Genomic DNA, 25,174 nt, shown 5'->3' on the forward strand with positions numbered 1-25,174 from the left:
ATGATTTATTTTACTTAGTTTTCTCCTCTTTTCCTCCGCTTCATGTTTAACAAAAAAAAAATTCATTATTAAATGATTATCAATCCTAAATTGATCGAATGACTAAATTGAAAAAAAAAGATACATGACTAAAATAAATTTATCAAAAGATAAAGGACTAAACTAAATAAAAAAAGATAAATAAACAAATTAAATTTTTTAAAAAATAAAAAATAAAATAAATAAAATAAAATAAAAGATCAAGTATTTCATTTTATTTTCCCCCCCAGCTATATCTCTCTATTTCTTCTTTCTCTCAACTCTCTTTTGTCCCGTCTCTTCCTGCTCCCATTCTCTCTCCTTCCTCTATTTATATTTTCTTTGGAGAAGTCTTTCTTAAGCTAAAAAAATAGAAATAAAAAACCTTACATAAATATTACTCCAATTTAAGATAATTTTTAAACGAAAAGTTAGGCCTTACATATAAACACGATTAAATGACACTAAGTGTCGATTTTAATAAAATGACAATCTAATAATTTTTTCAAAAAGTAGATATGTAATAATGTTCTATATAAAATGATACTATCATGATAATTATATTATGCATATAAAATTTGACATAATTTAGACATTGGCAATTATCTTAAAGATGTTCTGCCTCCCTGATATCATGATTCAGAAATTTCTCCCCCAATAGAGTGGGGAATCGAACAATATAGGATGGGTTACGTATTTTCAATAAGTAGTAACTTGAACTCGAGTGACCCAAGTTCGAGGTTTAATTTGAATGAAATTGGGGAAAGGGAATTAAAATGAATTAGTAGGGCCCAGCGAAGAAGCAAGTAGGCATGTATAATATGAAAATAATAAATTCAGATACTTTAAAAGCAACGTTAGTTTCTTTTTTAACTTATCTTGTTTTGTAAGTTCTTAAAAATTGAAAAAAAAAACGTTATGCTTTTTTAATAAAAATAAATAAATGAAAAATAAAGCCAATTACACCTTAGGAATCCTACAAGGATAATTATTTAAAAGAATAAGAAAGATAATGTCTGCATAAAATAAATGTGTGTTGCATTACATAAAGTTATAAATAATAAATTTTAAAAATAAACTATCATACAAATTTTATTTCAATAACACGACCCCATTTTATATTCTGCAAGTGTTAGAAGGCATTGTCCTGCTGTCAATGGTCCAGAATGGTTGGTGTAATCCATAACGACTTAATAAATAGAAAAATTATATATTAATATAATAAACATATAATATAATAATGTATACAAATAAAAGAGAAATTAATTAAAATTAATGAAAAAGAAAAATTGAACTAAGATAACTTATGCAAGAAATATAAAATTTTATAATTTGTTAAATAATTTTATTATATAAATAAGTGTAAGTATATATGATAAATATGCATATATGCATGTACTGGGGAGCGAGCAAGGTAAATGGAAATTGAGTCATGAACTTGTATTTCGCCTCATTGAAGGCATCCATGCAGGTGAAATTCCACAAATACCCTCAGCGTCTGAATTGATTCGAGGCAATATTTTGTTGCGACTTGCAAGGTAGTTTGGAAATTTTGATAAACGAGTACGTGGACGCAAAGCCACTGGAGGTAGGTATATACTTGAAACACTTGTTAAATATCACTTTAGTTTTTAAATTTAAATTTAATATTATTTTTTTATTTATCTGATAAGATTAATTTTATAAAATTATTATTATTTTAATTATTTATTAATATTTCTTAATGTGTATAAAATAACTTAACACGATAATTATTTTAAGATGAAAAAGTATATATAATATAAGTAATAATAGTTTTATGAAATTGAGGAGGGGAGGAAAATTAAATTAATTAATATTGGCAATCGTGGAAGATGGAAAAGTGGTCTTTAGTCAAAGAAACAGTGGAGTCGCACAACGCAACACTACATTAGCACTAGCGTAGCCGGTTTGGTTTTTGATGATGACGATGTTGTTTTCCACTTTATTTTGCTTCCCCACTGGCCGCAAATTGATGCGTGTCTTAATTTGCAAAATACAAGCTAGAGAGATCTTAGAAGGGAGAAAGAAAGATGCAGCTATCCACACTCTCATGAAGAGATCAAAAGGAATTAATTGAAGAAAGGATCAGCTAGCTGGGCATGGATGGAGGTGATGGGGAAGTGCTATATTATACGAATTAGCACATGACAAATTAAGGTATTGGCGTGCCTCAATTTGAATACATGGCTATTATGACAAATCCAGCCTTGTAGTTTGATTGAGCCGCGTCAATATCTTATTTTGCTCTTCTTTTCCATCTCCTATGCATATACCCAGGTATTCATGTGTATGCTTGTATAGTTGTTGTTAATTTTCTCTTTGCATTTTTTGCTTCTTGTTCCTCCTCTCATAATCATATGATTTAATTCAACCAAAATAAAGCAAATCAACAAAAACCCAATACTTGTGTGGATTGATTAGAATTAGAAGGTTTGGAGAATTAATTAAGCAGAATTGATTTGCAGAAACATGTTAAGAAGTTTCATGGTTATTTGACTGGGTAAACCAATTGTTGACAGTTATAGGATCGATGTATAATTAAATATGATTGTTATAGAATCCCTAGTCTGGTTGCTTGCTAGTGTTAACCTTTCTTCCCTTTCCTAGAATCAAGTTTTTTCTTCTTCTCGTTTTCCAATGAAATATATACACTTGAACAATAACATGGATTGGATAGAAAGGGTAATTCTGGAACCAGAACATCGCCATCACCATGAATATTAATCAGAATTTTTGCTTCTCTTCGAGAGAGGTAGATTAGATCGATAGATATAGCATGATTATATGACCAATACATACATAATTACCTATTATGTATATAACGTCAGTAGTAGGTAAAATTGGGGTTGGCCATTGGAGCTTGTACCAAACCATAAATATTTATATATTGTTATCTTATCATATACATAAAATGATATAGATAAGGAAAGCATGAAGAGAAAATAAGGTCGCCTTTGTGCTCTTGTATATATGTATATGATACATAAGTACAAAGTTTTCAATTCCTAAGTTTTGTTAGCTCGTAGCTGCACAAAGATGCGGAGCTAAGGCATACTGTCCTGAAACGGTTGAAAATAATTGACCGCATATATATCAGATCATCATATTAATAGTGAGAAATATTTATTAGTGTCATAATATAAGGATATTGATTAAAAAATTTAGAATATTTTTTTTTTAGAAAATGGAAAATGATATTATTTTTTTTATGTTCTTTTATAATGGAAAATTATATTATTTTTTTATGTTCTTCTATAATTTACATAATAAATATATATATATTTTTTTAATTTTTTAACCAATGACCTAAGACATTAAGGACTCATTACTTATTAAGTCATCTTAAATGCTAAATGTTCCCCGATATCTGTAGTTAGTGAGTCCAAATTAAAGGAAAAAAAACAAAAATAGAAAGAATTTCTATCGTGTATTCATGTATTTTAATTAGCTAAGAAAAGAAAAAATTGTAAATAATCATAAAATATTATTTATTATATTAAAAATACAAAAAAAATATATTTTTTTAGTAATTAGAAACATTTAATACAATGTATTTGATGCTCTTTAATCAGTTTTTATAAGCAAGCACGCATTAAAAATTGGGCAAGAGAAAGTCTTTCCCAGGAAGGATTTTCTTCCCCACATACAACTTACAACTTTTGGATTCACTTAATTTTTTTTATTATGTAGATCCCACAATCATTCAATTTAATAGCTAGATTGAGATGCTCCCAGGATGGGGAAAAAACATTTCTTCCTCCATGTGAGGTAAGAATTTCCCTCGCAAATAGTGCAAATATATGCATATAGAGCTATAAATTCCGCATGGTTTTGGAGGTTTGGGGGGATGCTACTGTAGAGTGATATAGTAATTGAATATTGTGTTAGAAGAATTATAGTGAGAATGATAGAGACTGGTTACAGGGAGGGGACACGGGAGAATTAATGAAGGGAATCCTTCATTTTCGAACTCTATAGAAGCTAGCTAAGTCATTGAAGATGCAAACTCAAGTGGGGTCTGTTGTTACCCTTTTCTTTTCGCTTCCTCATACATGTAGCTAGATAGCGCCATGGCCTGCCCTTGTTTTCTCCAATTGTCATGTATGTCCTTTTAATAATTGTGGCAACCAATATAATAAAGTAAGGTTGAAATCACCCAATTGGGAAGTCTTCAAATATTTTGATATCATAAAAACTATAGTCTATAGATAAACGTGACAGATGAAACAGTAATTACATGAGATCACAATGCAGTTGTGAAGACTTCAAAACTCCTAATATGACAATCCGATTTGTAGATTTATTTTGCAATTTCAAACCTTGATAAAAAAAAATGAAAGACGGAGAATTTGTTTTGTTAAGGTAATAAGTGGAATTCTTAGAATTTGAATTTGGGTCAACTCAACCTTAAAAATATTTAAGTGATGAAACTTATTTCATATGTATGTGTGTATTATTTTTTTGATCATATTTCTGGTTCGTGCGAATCTTCAAAACATCTTCTTGTCTTGATAATTGAACATATTAAGCATAAAACCCACAATCTGTAAGTGATCTAATAACGAGTAATCCTATTGGCCAAACAACAATTGATATAATAGGTTCTAAGACACTTTTGGCCACCATATCATTGATAAAGTGTAAATACTCCATTGGCATTTCTGGCATACTCTCTCGGGGTGTAGATGAGGATTGAGTGTTTGAAGGATCTTTTGTTATATATTATCTCTTAACTTTAGATAAGAATCTTTTGAATTTGAATGTCAATAGTACATAGGCTTTGTTCGTTCTTCTTCTTAATTAGTTTCATAGACTAACTTGAATTGAATTAGACTTCACTTTCTTCTCCTTTGTCGTTAGGAAACGGTTCCCTCTCTTACTGCGAATCTGCTATGTGCCTCTCCACAATTAGGATAGATAGATAGGCATATATGAGGAATTGAAGATTGCATATACCTCAAACATCAAATTAAGTTCAAACATGTGTTTGCCTTTCCCTTTTTCTTAGCTGAGCGTGCCTGTTCTCGTGGTACTGTTGTTAGTATCTGCAAACGGTTTTGCACTATGCATGATAACGTGGATCTTTGTAGAAATGGGATATTGATATCCACGTTTGTGAGTAAGTTCATGTCAAAATTGTGATTTGTGAAATAACGCAGAAGCAAATATTATATATATGCTTCAAGATTGACCGAATCAAAGGTCTTTAACGCGCTCAACCAAGGCTTATATATATATATGAGAATAAAGTGAAGTGATGACTAGCTAGACTTATTTTACCTCATTTAAGATTTAATTTTGAGGAAGAGAAAAGAGAGAAGTGTTAGATAAAATGAGTAATGTAAAAAAGAAAGATAGCTAGAAAAAAAATTGTGATGTTAAAGTTTTTTTTTTTTACAGGGTGATGTAATTAAAAGTTATTGCATAAATAATGTTGCTATTTATTTTTTATCAACTCAAAGGGGTTAAGTTTAATTAACTAAAGGGAAATTATGGTTTTCATTTCTATTAAAAGAAACACTCATTTTTAATGTCCAATTATGTTTTAAGTAAAATTGTCTCTTATGCAAATAATTATTTTTGAGAAAAAGAATTTTATTTTGAAGAATAAAAATAATAAATATTGAAATCTAGATTTATAAAAGTTTGAATTGTGAAGTAAAAATATATAAATAATTAGAATCTAATATAAAATATATTGATATAATATAAAATATTTTTATATGATTATTAAATCACAAATTATTACGCATGTTAAATTTATTGATTATACTTAATATTAAGAGTCGTAAAGTGACATTTCATACAAATAATTATATATATCTGACTAAAAGGAAATTTAGAGAAGGTGTGAGATACTGTAGCTGTACCAAAAAAGAAGATTATAGTCGTGGACCTAATTAAACCCTGATGACTATTTTTCGTATGCTATTAACTTCTTTCGAAGGAAACCCTTAATGATTAGATTATATACTGAGTGGATTCACATTAAACGTTAAAAAGCTTCACCTTTTTGCATATATCAATCTATGCGGTGACGTGAGAGAAGCATCATAAATTCATCACACCGCCGGGGGGTTTTACATGTTTTTGAAGGAAACCATATGTTATTTTTCCACTAAATTAATTCCCATTTCATTTTTGGGGGTCAAGAACTGGAGCACCCATTTCAATTGGGTTGATTTAAATGGTGCGACAAGTTGATGATTTGATCATAATCTTACTCTCTAACCTTTTGTCTTGACTCCAAACAAAATCATAATCAATGACCCCACTAGACCGATACGATTGGATTTGGACAAAATCATAGGCATCTACATTATCCAACTAGCCCTTGTGTTTCGTTTTATTCATCAAGAAATTCCCAACTCACTATTATCACTGCAAAAATTATATATGTTACAATAAAAAGATCAGTAGGGTCGTTAGGCCAACAGTGCAAATTATTAGAATGGTCTTCGGTAAATATTAAATTTGGAGACTGACTTAAACTTTTTTTTCGAACACATATATTTTGTATTTATAAAAACAATTTATTAATATAAATAGTGTAGCTTCATGGTCTCTTAAGTTAATAACCTCTATTTAAAGATGGCAAAATAAGTTATCTGATCTATTACAGACCAACCCAATCCAAAATACAAGCAGACCCTACCTGAGTTATAGATTTTCTGAGTGGATCTGACTTTTTTTTATTCTTCTTATTTTTTGGTTGATTTTTTTTTCAAAATTCATTACTACCAATTACTATGGTAATTATTTTTACTGTCGTATTTATTTCAGTATAATAAATAATTATGTTATTCTGTTATTACATTGAGAAAAAAGAATGAAAATAGACTAATATAAGCCTCCCAAAAAAATGACTAATACATAAAATCAATAAAATATTATAAGAATTAAAATGAAAATAAATATATTAAAAGTACTAAAACGAAATAATAAGAATCAAAATCATTTTTTTTGTTAATTAAAAACTAAAAAAAAAAATTAAAACTCAACAAACAAAATTTGTTAATTTATAAAAAAAAAATATTTAATTCTTAAATTAAACACTCCTCTGATAACATTTTAATTTGAATTGCAGTGCCAGTTATAAGTATTAGAGACTTAATTATAAAATGTTGTAACTAATAATAACATAATTGAGAATTCGATTAATTATACTGCAAGCGTATACGCGCGCATATATATATATATATATAATATGAAACTAAATATATTAAAAGGAAAAAAATGAAATAATTAATAAGAATCAAAATAATTTATTTTATTTTATTAGAAACTCAACAAACAAAATTTTGTTAATTTATAATAAAGAAAATATATTTAATTCTTAAATTAAACACTCCTCTGATAACATTTTAATTTGAATAGCAGTATCAGTATCAGAGACCTAATTATAAAATTTCATAACTATGGTTAGTTAAATTGTTTTAGTGGGGTTATAGTGTTTTTATAAAAGAAAAATATCATAAATTTTTACAAAATATATAGTATCATGATAGAAAAAATCTAAATAGTTAACCATTATGTGGATGTCTAATAGAGGAACTAGAGCAATAAAAATTAAAAAGATAAACTACTAAAATTAGTATAATTTATTCTCTTTTTTTTACATTCTTTTTTAACAAAAAAAAATCTTATGAGGATCATACTTATTTTTCTGTGGGGGAATTTTTTTTATTATAATATACAAATAAAAAAATTCTTGTGCAATTACTCCAATACATAGGTCCACCATATTTTATATATATATATATATATATATATATATATACTCTGTGGCAAACCTACACTATGCCTAGGAGGTGCACGTTCTCATTTTTTAAAATTAAAAATTAATTTTTTTTACAAAAAATTATAAGCACAATCATATATTTTAGTATTTATTTATTTTATATTTAAATTTTTGAACCCTCTAGTTTTAATTTTTATAATTGTTTTCTACTAACTCAAGGTGCTAGCTACGTCAATATATATATATATATATATATATATATATATATATATATATATATAGAGAGAGAGAGAGAGAGAGAGAGAGAGAGATTTTGTTAAAGAATAATTCTAAAAAATCCTAATTTAAAAGATATTAATTTTCACATATTTGTAGTATAAATATTTCTTACGTGCAAATAATTAAAAATCATTTTAAATAACAATATAAGAGTTATTTATACTATCATTCTAATCAAATTTAATTTAAAAACTCTACATACATGCATGCAGTGAACTATAAGGTGCAGTCGAATAATTTCACACATTTTATATTCTCTCATTCTGTGTGTACCACCCAAAACAAAAATGTCTACATATCATACCCACTCTTAAAAACCCACCGCGGTATTTATGGGTAGCTGAACGTTTCCTCCAAGGAGGCCAAGAACTGTAGTTTTCAAATCTGCTTGCTTAATAGTTAATACTAAACGAAAGGATTTGCTTTTGTTCTACCTGTTCACTAAAGATGGTAGCCCCGACCACCTTTTACTAACAACCATGCGAGGGACATTCAACTTTCTGCAAGTCTTTTCCGTACGTCCGCACCTTTACTCCTTTAGCAATAGCTCACCATCACAATCACAATTAGCACATACAATAATCTTCATACATATATAAAAAGAAAGGTCACTAGCATGTTTGGAAACGTGATGGATCACGTTAAAAACTGTAGTAGCTAGTCTTAAAGTTATTCTTTTCATGCGGTAGAAAAACCGTCATGGAATCATGGTTTCAACGCGGTTCAAATATATTAGTAGTGGATCCTAAAAATAGTGTTTACAGTTTGAGTTACAACAGGGAAAGGCTTATATTGAAAAAAAAAGTTTAATTGTACTTATAGTCTCTTTTAAGTATTATAATTGTGTGATTTATTTTCTCAAATTTTATTAGGCAAATTAAATTTTCTTAGTATAAAAAATTATGTGATTTCCTTTCTTTATTGATATTTTTATAAATATTTAATGAATTTTACTGATAGACATGCACTTTATGATGATATAACAACTTACATTTGTTTGACATATATGTTGATGTGACCTAATTGTACTTTTTGTTAGCTTATAATTATGATATCAAGTGAACCAAAAGGATAAGAGAGTGAATTGCATAATTAATAATTTAATTTGATACATACACACACAAACCTTATGTTTCTCTTGTGCTTGTGAGAAAAAAAAAGGTAAAATAAATTCATGGTTTCACTAAAATTTCTCAAGTTAGATTTTAGTACTCCAAAAAATTTTCTTATTTTCATCTCTTTAATTTGAAATTACTCTAATTTTGATCCTCAAATTGTATTTTGCGACTATCTATAACCATCATTAAAATTTAAAATGTTAATTATAATCACTTTAAGGAATAGAAGTGAAGTATTTTTAAATTAGAAGGACTAAAGTAAGATTTTTTTTTATGGAGGACTAATATCAATTTTTTGCAAAATTTTAGAGAGACAAAATATATTTTATCCAAAAATTAAAAATCGTCAAATACTTAAATTTTCTCCTAAAAGAACTGTGTGACTTTAAGTTTCTATTTCATGGAAGGATACATATGAAGGTATGATCTGTTGTAAATTGTTTTTATACCCTTCTTTAATTATTTTAATGGTTGTAATTTAAGTATGGGCTAAGAGTGAATTTAGACTATTTATTGGTACTCAAAACCAAACATCTAAATCTATTTTCCCAATTTTTTTTCTGTTGTTTCTCAACTCAGCAAAAAGCTCTCAACTTTTCCTATTTTTTTCTCGGATGTTCCCATCATTTTCGGCCTCCAGGCTGCAAATTGGAAAACCAAAACGATTAAAATGTTTCCTATTCTACTTTTCCCCTAAAGATTTTTCTTGGAAAAATCTTGCCTTAATCAAACCCTACCTTGTAGATTTATGTTATTTTTGAACACCATGATTATTATCTCTCAATTAAACCACTCTGATGGAAATTGTCGACGATGACGAGGATCCCTAACTCAATTTGATCTCACTTTCACTACTTGCATTTAGTTTATATCTATCATGATTCAATTTCCTATTTTTTAAAATTTTGTTTTAGTTTTAAAATATTTGATTTGTTGGTGCAACGATTGAACATGCTCTCCTAGGACAGTCAATGTTAAGCATGGTGAGTTCAAGCACTTGAGTTGGAGGGATTGCAAAAGACACGTAACTGACCAAACACTTGGCAGCTATATGCTCAAATAAATCGGAAAATCAGGTCAATTCAAATGTATTCCTATCATTCACAACACATTCCTAATTTGGTTGTCGTGTTAGGAAAAATGTAGTTGAATAATTTGTTAACTACATATGTTGTGTGATGGTAGAGAACAACAATTTACAACAACAAAGGTATAAATTTCTTTTTTCCATTTTATTTGGGTATTATCATTTGTTTTTTGATTCGTTTTTACCTGTTATATATTTGTGATGAAAGTTTGTTGATTATGTTATATGTGCATTATTACGTGTTGTCGTTCATTTATCAGTGTTTTAAAGTTTTAATTAGTGCTAATTGTGTTAGTGAGCAACTTTGAGTCTTTTTTGTCACAGGTTTGTATAAGTCTGTTTTTTTTTTTTGCGTCAGGTTAGTATGTTGTTTTGGTTTCTGTTTATTTATTGGGGGCTACTTGGTCTGTTTTTTTTTTTAACCTCAGGTTAGTATGTTGTTTTAGTTTCTGTTTTTGTATTGGTTACTTAGTATTTAATTGTGCAATGACACAGTAAATAAAGGTAACCATCCGATCAGGGGAACAACTGTGTAGGGGATTTTTTATATATGTCTTGTACATGGATTAGGTATCCCTTGTACTCAATTTTAATATATACTTTCTTTTGGCTGATAAAAAAAAGTCTGACTTTTGAGTTCAATTTTTGCAAAACTCTTCATAAAATAGTTACAAATTATTTCTACGATGATTACACAAAACAAATACATGCAAATACATAATGTTGATTGAAATTATAAAGATATTAACTGTACATTATTTGGAGTTGCAGGAGCTTGAAGAAAACTTCAAATATGCCATATTGGTATTATGTTATTTTAATGAGATTTGCAATGAAGGGTTGAAATTTTTTTTTTCTCTATATTTTTGTGGTGTAGTTTAGGCATAATTGATTTTGGTGTTATGTGTAGTGTGTTTGGATTAGATTTAATTTCCCATAATCAATTTGAATTTCATGTTGAAAGCCAAAGTAACAAATAGTTGCTTTTTACTTTTTCAAATTTTCACCATGATTTTAGGATCATAATCGATTCTGGTAACTATCCAAACATACCATATTTAACATAGTTTCCTCTAATGTAATTATATATCTTGGTGTTTGATTTTTTTTAATTATTAAGCCTTTTTTCAAAGGACCGTTGCATGTATACAATCAACCTCAAGTCTAATGCATTATTAAGCTCACCACATATCCAAGGTATTGTCAGCTTTAAATCTTGTGTGGACCTCATAATTATATCCTTAAAAGACATTTTAGTAGGTTAAAAAATGATATATTTATAAAATATGCATGACCTTTATTCCTAAGTAATGCAAAAAAAAAAAAATGTGTACAAGAACTTGATGCATATAGTTTTATATTTACCTAAAACAACTACAGTCCAAAAATATGTATTTAGTTTTTAATAAAAATAATAATATAGCATATTTATAATTTCAGTTGATAATGTTTTCTTTTTAAAATTTCACAATGTAACTTACATAGGAAAAGAAAAAGAAAAAGAAAAGGAAGAGAAGATAAAAAGATTTTTTTTTCAAAAAAGTTGAAGAAATAGAGTTGGATGTTCTCACAATAAAAAAAGGTTAGGGTGATGCTCAATGTATCAAGGAGGTGATGTTAATTGTGCTTGCTGTAATTTACATTAGGAATCTGCAAATCACATGTTTTTCAGGTGTAACAAAGCACAAGACATATGGAGCAGATGTTATCAATGGATTGGAGAGACAAGAGCACTACCAGCAGATTTGGAAAGCCATTTCTGGCAACACGAAGGGACCAGATGCTAGACTAGCATGGTGGGGGGTTTGGATCTCAACAATCTGGAACATATGGAAATTAAAATAGGAACAATATAGTGTTTAATAAAGGGAAATGGGAAGCAGAAATTGTTTTTGATGGAATCAGGTTCTGGGCGTGGTACCGGTGCAAAGCAAACATAAAGGATTTCAATTTCTCTTTGCATGTGTGGCACCTGGATCCGGTTTACTGCTTGTCTCAGATTTAGCAAATTATGCAAATGTTGATTGATGTGGGGAGTGGAGCTTTTACGGAAAAGAAGGTTCTATGGGGTGTTTATACAGTGAGAGAATAATGTTATTATACATATATTGCAGGTGGATATATAGGAATGGGGCAGTGATATTAATTATCAAAGGACTTGCGGGTGAAATTTTCGAATTTAGTCTTGATCCTATCTTGTAAGTTGTATACGTATTGTATCTATTCTTGAGTGCTGTGTGATCTTTAACAGATTGTGTTTTTTCTGTTATGATACAAAGCATTTGTAGGATGACTCGGTTACGGTTTAGCGATGTGTTACAACTTGTGGCATATCCTAAACTTTATTATACATAATGTATATACATACTTTGGTTGGTTGTTAAATAAAAATTATGTAAGAGAATATCAAGTGTCACTAACATTGATAGCCAGAATCATGGTCTTGCTCTGTTTACGTAATTAATATATTATCCATTTCCGTCTTGGAGCAAAGAAATCACAAGTAATGGAGCCATAACAATGATAAGAGAAATATGGGGCACACCACTAATTTTCATAAACATCTGCTATCTATTTTCTAATACGTGATGTTCGCTAAATCACCATTGATCATACAAATAAAAGACAGTGCGGCAATTTATTTTTATGTATCACTCATGTTCTACAAACTCCACAACCATATATAGAGAGAGAGAGAAAATGCAAATTGATTCCATATATTTGAAGATAAATAGATACACTTAAGTTAAAAAATGAATTTATAATATCGGTGAAAAGGAGATATTGTCAATGCTTGAAGTATATATTAATTTGAGGAAGAACACCAACAATTATCAACACGTGAAGTCTTCGATGGAGTAGTTAATTAACCTCACTGAAAAGAAAAATTTAGAACGAGATAAAATGCGAAAAAGCACATGAATTTTGAAAGTGACTCTAATCTCTAAACTATAAATTTGACAAAACACAAGAACAATTGAATAATAATTAAACCTCAATTACTAGCTAGAGTTGAGTCGAGGACGACGAATGATATTCAAGGTGACCAATTAGTGCTTCGTGACAAGGGAGATGAGTGTTGTCCAAATAAAAGCAGTGTTATATATATATATGATTTCTAGCCTTCTAATAACAAGTTCCTCAAGAGGAGGTAATTGCCCAAATCTTCAACAAACAATATTTACAATCACTAATATTGAGAATTGTCCAACAAGGAATTATAAGATTGGATTTGATGAGAAAAAAAAAAGGATATAAGTATCAATTTTATCTGAATTTTTCTTATTAACATTTTAACAAAAATTAATAATTAATATTTTTTGATAAAAAAATAAATTATCCAACCAATTTGGAAATCAAGTTTGTATCACTATAGAATTTAACGCTGAGTTTCTTTAATTTTGTTGAAGGTTGCATGTTGTTGAGTACATTTTTTACAATTTGGAATATTGTGGGTTACTGTCCCACTCCAACATAATCTTAATCAACTATTCTAAAAAAATTTACATTGTCAACCACTAATTAATTACTATATCATTGAATTTTTTTTAATTTTTCTAATAATTATTTTAAACTCATATTTATGATTTTATTTATTTGGCTGAAAATATATCAAAATTAATTAAAATTTTAAAATATTAAATATAAAAAGAATTGAATCAAAATATTGACTAATATTCATTACCTGGGAAAAAATATACAATATATATATAATAAATTTTATTATTGAGTAAACTTAATTTAATATATATTATATTTTAAAAATAAAATTATAAGTTGACTTTGAAAAAAAATTATGTGTTATGTAAATGTGTTTCAAACATGTTATGAATGTATATTTAACACTGATTTTTTAATTTAAAAGATAAGAAAATATTTATTAAAATAAAATTAAGTTTGACTATTTAAAATTATTCTAAAATTGATAAAAGGTAAAAGGGATTGAGTGAAAATTATATGATCTTCTATGTCATAGAAAATATTATTATAACATCATAAAATAAATTAAAATATTATTTTTTTTCCTTTGTTATACTGTTTAAAGAAGCTAAATATACATATTAAATAATGTATATATTAATTTCAAAACAAAAGTGTATAAAAATATATCAACTATGAACTATATATACTACCAACTCATTTAATTATGAAATTTTGCATGAATTTATTTATTATACTTTTTTGCATTATAGGCATTTTTAAACATTTAATATATATACTTAAAACATTTTATTTGAATATTTTCTATTCAAAATAAATAACATCAATTTATTAAATTTAATTAATTTGTGGAAGTCAATGGAAAAATATATTCATTTATAAATAAAATTAACTTGACAAGCATTAATGGCATTATTGATTACTAATAATTTTTTTTTAAAAAAATTAATGGCATTTTTTATATCATTAAATACTATTGTCAAATGAAAGACTTTTTTTTTACACATAGGTAGAGACTAGAGTGACTGTATTAACTTTAGATGATTTTCATAATTTAAAAATAAAAATATATTTAAAATTCAACCAAAATTGAAAATAAGACAACATAGAGTACAAGTTATATAAAATTTTCACCTGTAAGAGATGTCAATATCAAAAAGTGCAGTCATTTTTCTTCTTTTACTTTATCCTGTCACACAATTTACATATATGTATAAAAAATAAATATTTCGGTAAAGAAAAATAAATAAAACAAAACCAAGTAAGACAAATATTATACTCCTCTTTAGAATTATTAATATATATATATATATATATATATATATATATATATATATATATATATATATATATAAAATATTTTTACTCCCTTCATCCCAAAATAAGTATCACATTTAAAAAATAAATTTTCCTAAAATAAGTATTATATTAACTTATTAATATAATTTTTTATATCAATAAATATTAATTTAACAGTTTTGTTAGGTATATTATTTGAAGAAATTTAAACCTCTGACCTTATTTTCTTTCCTTTCTCCTTTCACTCTCCAACCATTAGACCAAACTTATATACACTTTATTCAACCCAATACTTTTTAATACAAAAATTTATATACCTATATTTTTTATTCATTTTATGAAATTATTCATTATATCTTTTCTCTCTTCACTTTTTTTTTTATCTCTCTTCCAAAACAAATAATTATACTGACTTACCTGAAATTGAGTTCGAGTTCATATCTCTTAAATAGAGTTTTGTGTTCAAACTTTATAAATAGAAAAAAACATTATTAAAAAAGTAAACTCCACTAAAGGTAATAATAAGATTTCTTGATAAAGATTAATCATTCAATCTCAAACTCTAGGATAGGTTAAATTTGTTGACTTTTATAATAAATATCTTAAAAGTTATGTTATCAATGATGTGGTTTGTAATTAAATAATAGTATAAAATTGTTTTATATTTTCATTAGAGAACTATTAAACTCTTTAATAGGTGTACATCTATTTTTTAGATATTACTCTCTCCGTTCTTAATTATAAACATCTTTCAACTAATTTACATTCTTTAAGAAAATTAGTTAATTTAGTTAATCACATTAAATTAGTTAATTAATTATATTATCATTTCAAAATTATTATTTTCTTATTTTTTTATTTATTTAATTATTTCTCATTGTTTGAAGAGAGGATAATTAAATAAGGGTATGTTTAAAAAATAATTAATATATTTAGAAATTAGAAAAAGATCTTGTAAAAAAGGTCAAATAAATTTTTGAAAAAGTCTTTTAGGTAAGAACATAGGGAGAGAGTAATTGAGAAATTTTTAAGAATAGAGGGAGTAATAGAGTTTTTTTATATATAAATATGTGTATCATGTATACATTTAGAGAGTATTAACAAGGTCTAACACAAATGGTAAATGACTTGATTCCTTAGATATATTAATAAAAATTCAATTTTCTTCTTGTGAGTATGAAAAAGACTTTGTCAAAAGATGAAAAATTTACTTTGATGATCTTTGAAGGATTAATCTAATGATTTTCGACAATAGAGATACCTTACTTTTGAAAAAAAAAAAAAAAAGAATGTAGGAGTTAAAAAAGAAGTGAAAAATAAAAAAACAAGAATATGAACGTAGCACAAAGCATGCAACTCGGAGCGAAATGATAGCTCACACCTCTAGTTACATATTTCACCCACGCTCTCCCTCCCATCGTAACTTTTTTTTTTTTCGTGTTTGTTAATTCCAAACACCAAATTAACCTTTGCAACGCTTAGAGCTGGGCCCCACACCCCCCTTTCTTATTCTTTCTCTCTCTGTATCTCATAGTTTCTTCTTCTCCCCTTAAAAATCCACTGTTTCTGTCTCTCAACACCAAACCAAAAAAGAGAAGCAAAGAGAAGACAAAGGGCATAAGGGCTTGTTCCCTTACAACTCTCTCTGACGCTTCTTCACCACCATTTCATCTCTCTTCTCTCTCTTTCTCCTGAGAGGAGAGAGAACAACAGAAATTCTCAAAACAAAACTACACAACACACATTCTTCACCACCTCATCACATTATGTGTCCAATGGCCAGAACAGTCTCCAACAGCAATGAAACAGCAGCTAAAGAGGAGGGTGAGGTGAGAAATGGCGTAAGGAAGGGGCCATGGACCCCAGAAGAAGACGCGATCCTGATGGACTACGTGAAGAAGCACGGCGAAGGGAATTGGAACTCTGTGCAGAAGAATTCTGGCTTGTTAAGGTGTGGCAAAAGTTGCAGACTCAGATGGGCCAACCATCTCAGACCTAATCTCAAGAAAGGTGCATTCTCTCAAGAAGAAGAACAAGTCATCATCGACCTTCATTCCAAGCTTGGAAACAAATGGGCACGAATGGCAGCACAGGTATGTGTGTGTGTGTATATATATATATATATATAAGCATGCTTACTTCAAGTTATGTATTTTTTTTTTCTTTTTTGTGTGTGTGGTGTATGTTCATGTCATCGTTTCTCTTCTGTGTTTGTGATTTTTAGTGCATGCAATCATTTTATTTTATTTTTTGGTTTTGGAAATAAACTTGCATTGTTTTTTTTTTTTCATGCGATGTAATTAATCGTGGTGTACTGTGGCGTGGATGGTTTTTTTTACATCCTCGCTGTTGAGATGATGTTACGTCTTGGAAACACGGTGAATCACATTGAAAAAGTCATGATAGCCTTAAAATTGTTTTCTGGTGCGACGGAAAATCATGGTGTGTTACTGCAGATTTTGGGTCCTCAAGGTCAATCCAAACACACTTATACATGTTTTATGATGTAGCGTGTTGGAAACGCGGTGTATCACGTTCTAAAACCATGATAACCTTGAAGTTATTCTCTTGTGCGATCAAAAATCATGAGTCATCTCGATTTTTGGGTTCTCACTCTCAATTCAAATACACATATACATGTTTTATGATGTAGCATGTTGGAAACGCGGCGAATCACCTTAAGATAACCATGGTAGCCTTAAAGTTATTTTTTGGTGCGATGAAAAAATCATGATAGATCAGGGTGGTTTTTGGTTCTCATCGCCAATTCAAACACAATTATACATGTTTTATGTTTCTATCGTCTTTTTCTATTTTTCAATTTCCTGATTTGGATCTGGATTAAGATCTGCTAATTAAATTGGATTTCATAGAAGAAACAAAGAAGGGGAAGGGTAATTCGTATCCCTTCCTGTTCTCTGTGTTTACCTATTTTTGTTGTGCAACATTTTTTACATGGTTTAGTTTCCTCCAAAAAAAATTTTATTGATAAAACATTAAATGTTGAAGCTTTTTGTCATCATTCATCAATCAATAAAGAGAATATCGCTTTCTTGCCTTTTGCACTTCAATGGAGTTTCTTTCAGCCCCCATTTGCCTTTTGGTTTTAATTAATTACAGTTTTCTGCATATTGTCAGATTTTGGATTTTCTATGAGCTGACCTAAGTCTTTCTGTCTGATTCTATCAAATTGGCATACTCCGTGAGGACCCACCTTAATGTTTTCTTTCGAGGCCAAAGATATTCTCAACTTTGTTATGCCTTTACGTGATTTGGTTCCTATGACTTGTTTCTCTCACCATCCTTAAAATGTTTTCTGGTTTCAGTTACCTGGTAGGACCGACAATGAAATAAAGAACTTTTGGAACACCAGAATGAAAAGGCGTCAGAGAGCAGGGTTACCCCTTTATCCTCCTGAAGTCCATGCAGAAGCCACTTCATACCTTCTACAACACCACCGTTACTTGGAACAACAACAACAACAACAACCTCATTCATCTTCATCATTTTCTCTTCTCCTATCTTCATGTTACCCCAATAAACTCAATGATCCAAACCAAACCCATCATCATTCCAATGCAAATCTTCTGCAAAGCCAACCTGATCATTCTGCCAACCGTTACATCAATCCAAGCCAGCAATTCAAGTTTTCCAATGAAAACAGTGGAAGCAATGGAAATTTTGCTTTTCCATTGTCCCCTCTTTCTCCATATGGATCCTCCTCCTCCACCCTTCTTAACCACAGTTTTGGTGGTGGTGATCATGGCTTCATAGCAGGATCTCCCTATGAACCCTTTTCTTTGGTGCAAGGCTCCACCACTGACATCTCTTCCAACCAGACACCAACCCCTGCTTCATCCTATGCTAGTGGTGTCGATGGCTTGATGGGAGCTTCAAGCATGGTTAATAACAACAATAACAATAATGATTACTATGAAGTTGCACCATTGTCTCCTCCTCAAGGAAACAGTGGCCTGTTGGATGCTCTAGTGATGGAGGCTCAGGGACTTTCTCACAATGAGAAGTCAAAGAGTGAGGAGGACCCAAACTTAGCTGGGAAGTTATCTTGTAAGAGAAAGAAAATGGAATATGCTGAGGAGGGAGGCACTGTGCCAGCCATGAAGAAGAACAGTGGCAACAGTACTACTAATGAAAGCCAGAGGGATGATGATATTAGCTCCTCTCAATTGGCAAAAGGTGAAACTTTTTAACTCTTGTGTTTGTTAAATTGGATTCCTTGTTTTCACTCTTTGCAATTATATATATTTGGTTGAGAATGACTTGCAATACATTTTTTTATTATTTGTACAAATTTATTAGAAATCATCAATGATCTGATTTCTTATTCAATCAGTCTCACTTATAATTTTGTATTTTTTAAGAAAAATTAATTTCAGAGTAAGAGTATCTTAAAAAAAGGGTCTTTCTATAAAATATATCATTAACATATTTGTTTTAAATATGTTAAGTAATTTTTGTAAACTATTTTTTTGGCTTTTGATTCTGTAAGGTTTGTTGACACTTGTTTTGATTTCTATCATGAATTCATTGCTAGTAACATTTTTTATCTCCTTCTAAACGTAACAATTGTGTTTTTATATGACAAATTTTATTTTTAATCGTTACAAATATAGTGTTTTTTTATTTTAATTCATGTCATTACATCTTCACAAAATATAGTAAATTTTGTTTTTAGTCGTTGATGTAGGTTTTGTTTTTTATTAATGATATTCATTCATGATTTTGTAATCTCTAATAAATTTTATTCAAAAGTAAACAATATTTTAACTACAATATGTTATTGAAGTGTAAAATACATATTTGAGCATATATATTTCTCCTTTGCATCAAAATTTTGCATGCTTTTATATGATGATTCCCTAAACTCGTGAAAATTTTAACGCATAATACAGGGAAGGAACAAATTGGCGAGGACCCGTTGGAAGAGATGAATGGGATGGACGATGACCTGGTTAGCCTGCTCAACCATTTTCCCTTAGAAATGCCAATGCCTGAGTGGTACCGTAGAGGGGGAAATCAGTCATTGGGACTTGAAAATCAGCCCAAAGCTTCACTACCAGATCCTGCTGATCAAGAACATGCTTGGACTCTCGGAACTTGCTGGAACAACATGCCTCGCATATGCTAAACATAGTTTCTAGACAAACAAAAAAATCGTGTATTCTGTAATGATTACAGAACGAAAAGTTCATCATAGTGATCGAAGTAGATGGAAATTAAACTCATGTGGTATGTGTTAGAATTTAGAGATGTTGAGTTAGCTCTAGCTAGGGTGATCAAATTCAAAGCAATGCACACCAGCCATATTCCATATATATTCCCCTATCCCCTTATAACAAATGGCTTGGTGTGTGAGTTAGACTTTTGGATTCAAATATTTTTCATTTGTAGTTAATTTTTAGTGGTTTTGTGCTATTAGAACTATAGTGCAAATTTGGAGCTTGCTTTAGCATCCTGGAATGCTTTGTGTGCAAATGATAATATCATGAATTGCCCGATGCTTATTAGAATTTAGACTTTGGAAAACCAAGTTTGCTAGAACTATAACATATTCACAGTAGGGTATTTGTATTCCACTTCCGCGAGCCAATTTTGCACTTAATTTTACACCTAAGATTTTATACTACCCATGCACCCGTTAAGAATGGATAGATTATTTGTTACTTGTTAGTAACCGCCGCATTCCTAGGTTGATAATGAACTGATTATGAACTAATAATTTACTAGATGTTGAAAATCTCGCGTAGGAATAATAAAATTGTTTCCTTTTATTTGCTAGATTGGATAGGACTTCTTAAGAGCATCTTAAGTTAAATGGAAGAATTCAATTAGTGTGTTTTACTCTTTTTTAGTAGTATCACTAAAAAAGAAACTCTTTTTTAGTAGGTCTCTTGTTACTGTATAAGATTTTAAAATATTTACTATTTTCTTTACTCTTTTATAGCTCTCAATATGTTTTTAAATAGTGGGTCTCATTATATTTCATCACGCACACAAAAATCCTATTTTAACATGAAAATTTGTTTATTTTTTATGGTTAAACAACTAGTTATAGTTGCCTACATGAGCAACTTCTATAAGTCATTTGGTTCAATAACCTTCTCAAGTATATTGCTTAAATTTAACCAACATAATCTAACGAGGTCAAATTAACATTTTTAATTATTCTTATTCAGGGCTGAAATGAATTTTATTTTATTTTTAATAATAATAATAATGATAATAATAATAATAATAATAACAATTAAATAAAAGAGACTCTCAATCTTACTTAATATCTAAATTTATTTTTTCAAAATGTTATAATTAATTTCTCATTTATTGACTAAAACATAAATACCTAAGGACAAAATTATTTGATTTATACTAAATGACTTGTGCATTTTACAAAGACTTTTAAAACATTAGGATACTAATTATAAAAATATTTATATTATATATTCAATGATAATATAACAATATAGTTTGAAAACATTTAAAATTATTAATAAAATAATTGCAGTTAATTAAAAAAAATCATTGAAAATTTAAAAGATGAAATGTATAAATGACACACTTAAGAATTTTCAAATGTGTGAAATCTAATTAAATGTATTCAAAAAATTATTCAGTTCAGAATTTAAAGATTTAATGCAAATAAAAATTAATATTTTTAATCTAAGGAGACACTGAATTTTCTATAAAAAAAAAATAAAGGATTTGACAAAGACAAAACCATTTATTTGATATTTGATTTAAAAATTGGTCATAATATAAAATAAAGTCTTATCTACAAGTGCTTAATTAAGCAGTTATTAAATAAGTGTTTTTCATATAAGAACTTATGCAAAAAAATATATAATCAAAATAAAAATAAGATTAATCTGATTTTTTGTAATATATAAGTTGTTTATAGAAATTATTCTCAAGAGCTTATATATTTAAATAAGTTCAAAATTACTTATGAATATATTATATATTAATTATTTTCATAAATTCTGTTAAACACATAATTGTTAATTTATTGGCAAATGTATCAAATTATCTTAAGTAGTAAAGTACTCGAAAATCTAAGTGTCGACTACGCGTGGACTTTATTTATACTTAGATTGATTCAAACTCAATTTACAAGCAAGAGGTAGGAGATAAGATAAAGATTTAAAAGAAAATATAAGAGATTTAAAGATAAAAAATAGAAGATAAAATAGATAAAAAAAAAAGTAAAAGATAAGATAATGATAAAAAGATAATTCAAAATGCAAACATATTAGTGTCTAACATGCCAAAACTACTTGTGATGCAATGTTATTTTCTCTATTTAATGTTATACTAGTTTTCACCCACATTGATATTGTATCTTTTGTTCCCCGCACGAAGATCCTAATTTATCTATTCTTTTCTTTTCTTCCAAAATTTTTTGCAAAAATAAAAATAATAAATCACATTAAGATTAGAGATGCATGAAATAGGTTAAACGAATATCAATCTATTTCTAGCAATCATTTCATTTAGATACTCTTTCTCAGTTCTTTAGAAAATAATCATTTCTAATGCGTTATCCCCTAAACACTATATAGATGGCCCTGACCATAATAAACAAACAACTAAGCGTAGAAAAGAGCAATAGAAATAGGATTGCATTAAATATAATAAGAAAAAGTTATATTACAAGAGTTAGCCTGCGAGGCTCCCAGGATTTTAGTCTCTTATTGTCATGAAAGACTTTACACTATAGAGACTGATGTGGATAGAAGAAGACGCATTGATAAAGGAAGAGAATGAGATAATGGACATAAAAAAAGGATTTTTCTATTAGAGATACTCAGGTTTACTATGTATTTACTACAGAGCTCTGAGCCTTCGAGGTGGTGTGTAAGGTTTGTTGTGTTTCTCCTTTGCTTCCTACTCCTTTTATATGTCTAAGATAACTTAATTTTTACGCGACCTCGCACTAAGTGCGCTTTGGGCTTCTTCATGGATCTTCTTCACGCTAAGTGTGAGCTCACCGCTAAACGAGGATACGTGTTCGACCTGTCTTGCGTGCTAAGTGAGCTGTCTCAATCTTCAACTTTTTTTTTCAAGGCTTTTTTTTTTAAGTTTTTGCATCAATTTTCCTTTAAAATAATTGATTTTTTTTCCTTTTAAACTCATAATAAAAAACTACAAAGATATTAATTAAAAAACAATAAAATAAAAAATTTGCAATCATTCTTAACCAAAATTGACTATCAAATTAACTTAAATTTTATAATTATTAATTATAAAATAATATAAATAAATTCTTGCACATCTTTTTTACATAAATCAAGGAACAACTTCGATCTTGCATTCCATATAACATCAGTACATCACCTTAAATTAAAAAAAGAAAAAGAGAAGAAATGTTAGCAATATGGAGTGACTCAGCTGTACTAATATATATATATATATATATATATATATATATATATATATATATATATATATATATATATATATATATATATATATATATATATATATATATGAAACTGTTTGATGCATGCATCAAATTACTAAACAACAAACAAAATAACATGCTGTGCTACAACTCAGCTGCTCTTTTTATTATTATTATATACTTCTAATCAAAACAACGTTAAAATAGTATAGTAACCGATTATTCTTTTTTGACAGATCGTAATTATTCTTGGAGTCGAGAGATCGTAATTATTTATTGGGTTAATTAAGGTTTTAGTTGTTAAATGAGATTTTAAATTTTTGATCCCTAAATTATTTAAAAAAAATTGGTCCCTAAACTATTTTTAAAAAAAAAATTGGTCCTTACAAATAATTTCTGTCACCTAAATTTTATTATATTTAGATAAATAATTAGAATATTATGTTATTAAGATGTAAAAGGAAAAAAAAATCATTATTGAACCAGAATATTCCAAACACCAACCTAAAACAATCACCCACAGAGCACTAATTCACCCTCCTCATGATATTCATGATCACTTAAATAGACAACTCAGCACATAATAGAAATTATCAATGACAAAGACTATTTTTAATAACGACAAATTCAGGAATCAAATTTTAAAAAAATAATTTAGAAACCAAAAATTCAAAACCCCCATAATTAAAAACTAAAAACTTAATTAAATCTTATTTATTATATAACGAGAATAGTTTATTTAATATAAATATATGATGATAAGAATAAAAAAGAAAACGGTCTTGAACACAAATACAATCCGCGTTGGATTCTCATGATATTTCATGAAGAGAGTAGATACCGTGACGTTTAGCGATACAGAATTACAATACAGAAAAAGTTGGATCTAAGAAATGCAGCAATTTATGAAAATTCATCATGATTAATCCACTTTTAGATATTGTCTGTTTTTAATTTAACCCCGTAGAGTGCTAAATAAAGTGGTTTATCTTATCCCAAAATTGGAGTTCCTAGGATATTAGTAATTTCTTCATATCGAGTTTTTGCTATAATTATACTAACTGTACTCTACATATATTTGGCTAAAAAAGAAATGATCCAAACCACTAGATGCAGGTGGCAAATTAAGTTTTATAAAAACTGTATTTTAAATAATTTACGAAAAAATTAAATTTGTGAAATTAATTTATATTTTTCATAAACCTTTTCAATTAATTACAACGAATTTTTTGGTGTAGTTTATTAAAATAAAATTTCTTAACTTATTTTCATAAATTTTTTGTACAAATTTTATTATATAAACCTTGAAACAAGACTTATTAAGTAAATATTGATTTTTTTTACTGCAAATAATATTGTATTAAATTATTCTCGAATACATTTTAAATATATTTTCTTTATAGTAAAAGAATTTACAACATAAATAGTTTATGGTTGGAGAAATGATTAGTTTGACTACCTATAAATAATATAGAGAAAACTTATTTCCCTCCACAATGCTTCCAAGTAGATACAGGATAATGTAAAAGATGTGGGGTGTAGGGGAACTTTTTTCTGCTTAATACTAATTAGGCCATTTCTCTCTCTCTCTCTCTACAAAACTATATGGTTTTTCATTTTATTTTATGTACATTATATATCTATATGGATCTTTAAACTTGGTCTGCATAAAATAGTAAAATACTAATTGCACTTTAAAATCACGTAGATTGCATGAGTGAAACAGTGATTTTCATACTTTGTCCATAACG

General features: G+C 28.3%; 1 protein-coding gene, 1 long non-coding RNA gene and 1 other non-coding gene across 3 annotated transcripts; all 3 read left to right on the forward strand.

The window, feature by feature from the left end:
• The first annotated feature begins 1,848 nt into the window (after nucleotides 1–1,848).
• LOC121173212 (uncharacterized) lies at nucleotides 1,849–5,258 on the forward strand. Its single transcript, XR_005887628.1, has 2 exons — nucleotides 1,849–2,316; nucleotides 4,900–5,258. It is a non-coding gene; the product is annotated as an uncharacterized lncRNA (long non-coding RNA).
• On the forward strand, nucleotides 2,170–2,303 carry MIR171N (microRNA MIR171n). Its single transcript, NR_126655.1, has one exon. It is a non-coding gene; the product is annotated as a microRNA MIR171n (primary transcript).
• An 11,521-nt stretch (nucleotides 5,259–16,779) lies between the features above and the next one.
• Nucleotides 16,780–20,153, forward strand: LOC100798860 (transcription factor MYB101). The gene is made up of 3 exons (XM_041007247.1): nucleotides 16,780–17,103; nucleotides 18,331–19,201; nucleotides 19,918–20,153. Exons 1-3 carry the CDS (start codon nucleotides 16,780–16,782, stop codon nucleotides 20,151–20,153), a joined length of 1,431 nt encoding a protein of 476 aa, XP_040863181.1.
• Nucleotides 20,154–25,174: the final 5,021 nt, after the last annotated feature.

Source organism: Glycine max, chromosome 12 (assembly GCF_000004515.6).
Source record: "Glycine max cultivar Williams 82 chromosome 12, Glycine_max_v4.0, whole genome shotgun sequence".
NCBI classification, from domain to species: domain Eukaryota; kingdom Viridiplantae; phylum Streptophyta; class Magnoliopsida; order Fabales; family Fabaceae; genus Glycine; species Glycine max.